This window comes from Pipistrellus kuhlii, unplaced genomic scaffold (assembly GCF_014108245.1).
Source record: "Pipistrellus kuhlii isolate mPipKuh1 unplaced genomic scaffold, mPipKuh1.p scaffold_m20_p_13, whole genome shotgun sequence".
In the NCBI taxonomy this organism is placed as follows: domain Eukaryota; kingdom Metazoa; phylum Chordata; class Mammalia; order Chiroptera; family Vespertilionidae; genus Pipistrellus; species Pipistrellus kuhlii.
In genome coordinates, this window is record NW_023425438.1 from 35,707,305 (window position 1) to 35,714,706 (window position 7,402).

A 7,402-nucleotide genomic window follows, 5' to 3' on the forward strand; every position below is an offset into this window, starting at 1 on the left:
ATATGAATGTGCAAGGGGACGATGGGGCTCCATTCCTATAATCCTATATAATAAAGAGGTAATATGCAAATTGACCATCACGTCATTGCACAAGATGGCCGTCCCCCTGTGGTCACAAGATGGCCAGCAGGGGAGGGCATTTGGGGGTGACCAGACTTGTAGGGAAGGGCTGTTTGGAGTGACCAGGCCTGCAGGGGCAGGCAGTTAGGGGCAACCTGACCAGCAGGGGAGGGCAATGGTGACAATTGAGCTGGCAGGAGAGAGCAGTTGGGGGCAATTGGGCAGGCACGGGGGCAGTTAGGCATCGATCAGGCTGGCAGGGGAGTATTTAGGGGGTGATCAGGCTGGCAGGCAGGTAGGCGAGCCGCTGGGAGCCAGCAGTCCTGGTTTATGAGAAGGATGCCCAACTGCTGGTTGAGGCCCGATCCCTGTGGGCAGTTAGACATCCCTCAGGGGGTCCCAGGTTGAAGAGGGTGCAGGCTGAGCTGCAGGACACACCCCACTCCACCCCACCTCCACAGTGCACGAATTTTGTGCACTGGGCCTCTAGTATATTAATAATCTAAGTCATAAGATCTAGATCTAGTATGTCAGGGAGAAAGATAGGCTGTAATATGAATGTTAAAGGATTAATACTGGGCTTGATGCTGAAGCTGTTACTTGCTATTCTTAGCAAGTAAAAGGTCCAAACTGGAAATACAGCAAGGTATTTTTTCACGAAAACATGCTTGGTATTATCCTTCACTTTATGTAAGATTTAATATGTCCAATTTTGCCTGATAGTTGAACTGGCAATATTTTTCTGAAGAGGATGCTGACAAATTAGAAAATAGCTAATGAACATTTTTTTTTTAAGTCACTTATTTATACTTAACTTAAATCATACACAAAAATTATCTCAGAATGGAGCAAAGAGCCATAGCTGATTTGGCTCATTGGATAGAACATCCGCCTATGGACTGAAAGGTCCCAAGTTCGGTTTCCGGCCAAGGGCACATGCCCAGGTTGCAGTAGGGGTGTGCAGGCGGCAACCTATCAATGATTCTATCTAATCATTGATGTTTCTACCTCGCTCTTGCTCTCTGAAATCAATTAAAAATATATATATATATTTTTTAAATGGAGCAAAGACCTAAACATAGAACTAAAACTATATAACAACTCTTTGAAGAAAATATTGGGGAAAAGCTTCTTAACATTGGATCTGGCAGTGATTTCTACATTATAACACAAAAATTAAACAATTACCATAAGATCCAGCAATTTTTATTCTGGGTATAGGAGAAAAAAATTGAAAGCAGGGACTTGAACAGATATTTGTACATTCATTTTTTTTTTTAATATATTTTATTGGTTTTGTACAGAGAGGAAGGGAGAGAGATAGAGAGCTAGAAACATCGATGAGAGAGAGTCATCGATCAGCTGCCTCTTGCACACCCCCAACTGGGGATCTGCCCGCAACCAAGGTACATGCCCCTGACCGGAATCGAACCCGGGACCCCTTAGTCCCCAAGCCGACGCTCTATCCACTGAGCCAAACCGGTCCCGGCTGTACATTCATTTTTTAACAGCAGTAGAGGCCTCCAGCCATGCCCCCTGGTCAAACTCCCAGGTGAAATCCCAGTGAAGGGCACAATTTGCAAAACTATGCTTTTATTATGTAGAATTATTCATAATAGCTAAAAGGTAAAAGCAACCTGCTTTTCATTGAGAGATGAACAGATAAACAAAATGTGGCATGGAGTATTATTCAACCTTAAAATGGAAGGGTATGCTGATACATGCTACAACATGAACCTCAAAGACATTATGCTAACTGAAATAAACCAGTCACACAAAAACAAATACTGTACTTATTCATCTCACACAAGGCATCTGGAGTAGACAAGTTCATAGAGACAGAAAGTAAGATAGTTGTTGTCTGGAGCTGGGATTAGGGGGGATGAGGAGCTGATGCTTTCTGAGTACAGAGTTTCAATAGGGCAAATGAAAAAGTTCGGGAGACAGATGGTGGTCTGACTGCAGAACAATATGAATGTATTTTATTGCCAAGAACTGTACACTTAAAAATGGTCAAATTGTAAATTTTATGTATATACTACCAACATAAAAAAGGCACTTATTATTTTATGTGTAATAGCACAAGTTTATAAATCTAAATGGAATCAGTTTATAGTTTGAAAAAACTTTTTAAAGTTTTTTATCAAATAAAGACTTTTAGAGAATATGGAAGACAAAAATAAAGTGAAAGGGGCTTATTTAAATTAGTCTGTGGTTTTAAATAATTGTATATGTGTTTTTTTATTTGTGGTGTGTTGTGTTTTTTTAAATCCTAGATTACGTTTGGCCTCTTTCGATAGTAGTGGGAAACTAATATGTAGTAGAACAACTGGCTATCAAATACTTACACTTGAAAAGGATCAGGTATGTTTGATTACTTTTTTGTTTCATTATAATTATTTGTCTTTTTTGAATCCTTTTAATTAGAATTTAAATATATATATATAGATTTTACCTAATAATAGACAAACATATAAATTGACCATACCTCCGTTAAGCCCACCAGCCAATCAGGAGTGATATGTAAATCAACCCAACAAAGATGGCGGTTAGTTTGCATACACAGATAGCCAAATGACAGGAGTGTGATGACCACGCAGGCTTTTTGCTCCCCCACACCTCCCTCCCCAATCGACCCTCACCCCCATCCTGTCTCTCAGGGCCTCTGGGCAGTGTGGGAAGTGAGGCTGGAGCAGAAAGAGGGGCTGAGCCTGAGTGGAAAGGCAGTGCCAGCAGCCAGGGAAAGGATGGTTCATTCTAGCAGGAATCTTCATGGCATCAGGCTTCTAGTGTGTGTGTGTGTGTGTGTGTGTGTGTGTGTGTGTGTGTGTGTGTGTATTTGTATTGATTTCAAAGAGGAAGGGAGAAATAGAAACCTCAATAATGAGAGAGAATCATCGATTGGCTGCCTCCTGCACGCCCCTATTCGGGATTGAACCTGCGACCCAGGCATGTGCCCTGACTGGAATTGAACCATGACCTCTTGATTAATAGGTCAACACTCAACCACTGAGCCACACCAGCCAAACAGCATAAAATTTCTTTTAAAAAAAAATATATTTTATTGATTTTTTTACAGAGAGGAAGAGAGAGGGATAGAGAGCTAGAAACATCAATGAGAGAGAAACATCGATCAGCTGCCTTCTACACATCCCCCACTGGGGATGTATCCACAACCAAGGTACATGCCCTTGACCAGAATCAGACCTGGGACCTTTCAGTCCACAAGCCAACGCTCTATCCACTGAGCCAAACCGGTTTCGGCCAGAGTAAAAATTATTAGGTAGAATTAACATTTGATTTAAAGGTTTTTGAAGGCAAAGATGTAAGTATCATGTTCTCTTCCATATAGTTTACCCCATTCTACTAGAAGTATTATATAACAAAGACACACACACACAAAAAAATTTGATTTTAAGATACAGGGAATAGCTTTAATAGGGAACTAATTATTTATCCTCAAAGAGTTATGAATCTTAATTGCTTCATTCATTGTCTTCATAAGTGCATTTATTTGTGCAATAGCAAATACTTTTAAGATAATCCAGTTTGTCTCTATATAGTTATTGAATATTAAGAGAACATATCCTCTAGCACAATAGGCTTCTAAAATAACAGACATCTGTAATGTTCCAAGTCTATTTTGAAGAAGTGGCATTAGAAGAAGTTTAAGTTTAAAAAATTTGGCTCTCAAAAGAAATTTTAATTGTTCTACTATTGATGTTTGACTCTCTTGACTAATGAGTTTGCCGACCACTGGACTAGGCCATAGTGGCTAAAGCATTTTAGCACCATCAGCCCAGGTGATTGCCTCACCTGACCCATCATCTTACCCATCTTACTCACTTTCTCTGTTATAAAGAATATAGAGCCGAAACCGGTTTGGCTCAGTGGTAGAGCGTCGGTCTGCGGGCTGAAAGGTCCCGGGTTCGATTCTGGTCAAGGGCATGTACCTTGATTGCGGGCACATCCCCAGTAGGGGGTGTGCAAGAGGCAGCCCATCGATGTTCATCTCTCATCGATGTTTCTAACTCTCTATCCCTCTCTCTTCCTCTCTGTAAAAAATCAATAAAATATATTTTTAAAAATTTAAAAAAGAATATAGAGAAATAGTGCATGAGTGTGTGTGTGAGGCATTTCTGCTCCTTACTTTTTTGTTGTTGTTGTTAATTCTTATCCAAGGATATTTTCCCATTGATTTTTAAAGAGAATGGAAGGGAGAGGGAGAGACAATTGGTTCCTCATACACACACTTGCTAGGGCCAGTGAACCTGCAACCAACCAAAATCGAACTTGGGACCCTTTAGTCCATAGGCCAATTGCTCCATCCAGTGAGCCAAACCAACTAGGAGGGCTCCCTACCTTCTTTATCCAAATGTGTCAAGCTGTTCCCCCAGTAGAAGACTATATTGAACCTATGTATATCATACAGATGTTCCAGTTTCAGTCCTCCTTTATTCCAGGAATACATTCCAGAAGCATCTGCCTTAGTAAAAAATTAAAAACTCTAACAGTGTTGTGTAGCATATTCTCTAAAATGTATAAAATAAGTTGAATCTACTGCATATTATTGCAGAGAATATATCCAAGTATTAAAGAAGTAAAAATTATAATTTCATTACTGCTGCTTGTACTCTAATGACTTATTCTGGTCACCAAGTGCTTTAAAGGGTTCCAAACAAGATACCTGTAGCATGAGTCATGGTTACATGTGTGGTCCTCAGGTGTATTATCAAATCCTGTCTCTCTGGGATTTCCAGACATTCTTATATGTATTGAGGTAACTGAACTTGAAGTTGATTTTACATGGTGCTTTATATTCCAATAGACAAATGACATGTCTGCATTTGAGACAGTGGGAAATCTTAGATAAGAATAGGAACAATGAGCTGAAACCGGTTTGGCTCAGTGGATAGAGCGACAGCCTGCGGACTGAAAGGTCCCGGGTTCGATTCCGGTCAAGGGCATGTACCTTGGTAGCGGGCACATCCCCAGTAGGGAGTGTGCAAGAGGCAGCTGATCAATGATTGTCTCTTATCGATGTTTCTAACTCTCTATCCCTCTTTCTTCCTCTCTGTAAAAAAAATCAATAAAATATATTTAAAAAAAAGAAAAAGAATAAGAACAATGATTGTTGGTAATAATGACTCCTCACCTTCATCCTAATTATTTGCTATATCTAAAAGCCCTCAGAAATTGAAGCCAAATGAGAAATCTACATATATCTGGACTCTGTCCATACAGAAAATATGTAGGTACTTGACAGAAGTTTTTCAACAATGAAAATAACTACTGTCATTGAGCACTTCATAGATGGCTGCTTTGCTAGCCCTCTGTGTGCACTGTCTCATGTAATCCTATGATGTGGGCACTCATTGTCCCCATTTTATAGTGAGGACACTGCAGTTGACAAGGTCAATGATTTGTCCCAAATCACACAGCTAGTGGGTGGGAGTTTTGAGATTTGAGTGGTGACTCTCAGACTGAAGTTGTTTTTTTGTTTTTGTTTTTGTTTTTAATGAAGATGCAAGTTCTTAACTACCGTACTATCTCCTTCAGTTCATTCAGTTTAGCAATTTGGTTTTCTACTTGTTTTTCTAATATTACTATTTACTCGTCATTAAAACAACCAATTTGTTTTTTAGGAACAAGTAGTAATGAACTTGGACAGCAGGCTTCTGATCTTCCCTTTATATATCTGCTGTAACTTCCTGTATATATCACCAGAAAAAAGAACTGAAAGTAGTCATCATCCAGAAAATTCAGAAAACTGAGGACCTTTTCAGTTGGAAATAGTAGCACTGAAAACTTTTCACATCTAAGGTGACTAACAATGACAAAGGCCTTAAGAACTGTACAGATAGAAGACTATTCTCATTCTCATTACATTTCTGTGACTATATTAAAAGCATTTTAAAGACAAGAATATACCTGTCAACCCATTTCTGTTATAAAGATGTCAGCTCATGTTTTTAGCATCAGTAGAAAATCACTTAGGTAAATTTCACATTTCTCTGCAACCAACTATAGATTTAATTTTTAGATTAAACTTTGATCCTACTTAATGTTAATGTACCTCAGTTATCCATCTGTAAATTTTGTCTATAAGAATGCTAAAGGAATAATTTGAAAAGCTAATTGTAAATTCTCTTTCAATTGATGCATTTAAGGCTGTTCTTTAATTTTTTTTAACTGCTCTTTATGATTCCTCCTATTACCCTTCCAATATGTAGCTGTTTTTAATCATTAAATACTTTTTTTCATGGCTTTAGAGACTAAACTGAAGACTTTATTTACCTTAAACATTTTTATGCTATTTTATTTTGCTTTTAATTTAGCTTTTCTAGAATTTTAACAACAAAAGAATCAGCTTCAGACTTGCAAATGACTGGAATTGGGGGGGAGGGAATCAATGTGACTTTTAATATATTCTTTTGCCTTACATGGTCTTTTTTTTTTTTTTTTTTTTTACATTTTGTACAAGTTTATTATTAGCTCATAAGATTATTTATGTACCAAATATTACACTCTAAATATTTTCATAACTTCTGATCTTTAGAATTATTTATGTTCAAATTTTAGTTGGGAATCTTGTTTCCTACGTAAGCTCAGGACTTTATAACCTCTGAATTGAGTGCCTTTGAGTTACACATGCTAATAGTTTCATAGTAAATATAAATAAGGTTGGAAGATGTCATATAGAAGCTGGTAATAAAGCATTAATGTAAAAATATATCTTATTTTTGTCAAAAATGAGATGTACACTTGTCGTGATTTATATGTGTTGGCTTCTTGTATTTACTGCTGTTTTGAAAATACCCATGCTCATGGTCTTTACAGAGTGAATTCTTCTTATGGTTAATGTATATTTTTAGTATGTTTAAAAAATGGGAATCACTTTTATATATCTGTACAAATAATAAATACCCATTTGGAAAATGAATAAGTTCTTACATGAAATGGACAAAAACAAACCTTAGTTGAAACCAGAATTTTTTAAAGTTAGATATTTTCCAATTAGATTTAACTTTTAGAATTTATGGATAGTTTTTCTTCCCCAGTAATATGTCCATAAATTTGCAAATTGCTTTTGGCTTTTCAAAATTAATCCTCCAGATTAATTTAAAGGAGACTTTAAATGCCTCCCCTTCCTCTGCCCCCAGAACTGCAGTTTAAATGTTCTAATACAATAATTTGGCTGCATCAAGAGGCTATATTTCTTATTCTCTTATTTGCTATAATTATATTTTATAAGATGCCTTTGAATTTTTTAACATATCAGAGATTCTTTACCCTTTATATATTAAAAAATGGAAATACCAATCTTGAAGTTTTTTTAATA

At 37.3% G+C, this 7,402-nt stretch overlaps 1 protein-coding gene across 2 annotated transcripts in view; it reads left to right on the forward strand.

Annotated features, from left to right (window-relative positions):
• The window catches only part of GMCL1 (germ cell-less 1, spermatogenesis associated), a 40,075-nt gene extending 33,072 nt beyond the window's left edge, over nt 1-7,003 (forward strand). For both annotated transcript variants that reach the window (XM_036435622.2, XM_036435623.2), the window contains 2 exons: nt 2,337-2,424; nt 5,706-7,003. In XM_036435622.2, coding sequence (XP_036291515.1) covers nt 2,337-2,424; nt 5,706-5,834 — 217 coding nt within the window. In that variant the 3' untranslated portion in view covers nt 5,835-7,003. The remainder of the gene's footprint in view (nt 1-2,336; nt 2,425-5,705) is intronic.
• Nucleotides 7,004-7,402: the final 399 nt, after the last annotated feature.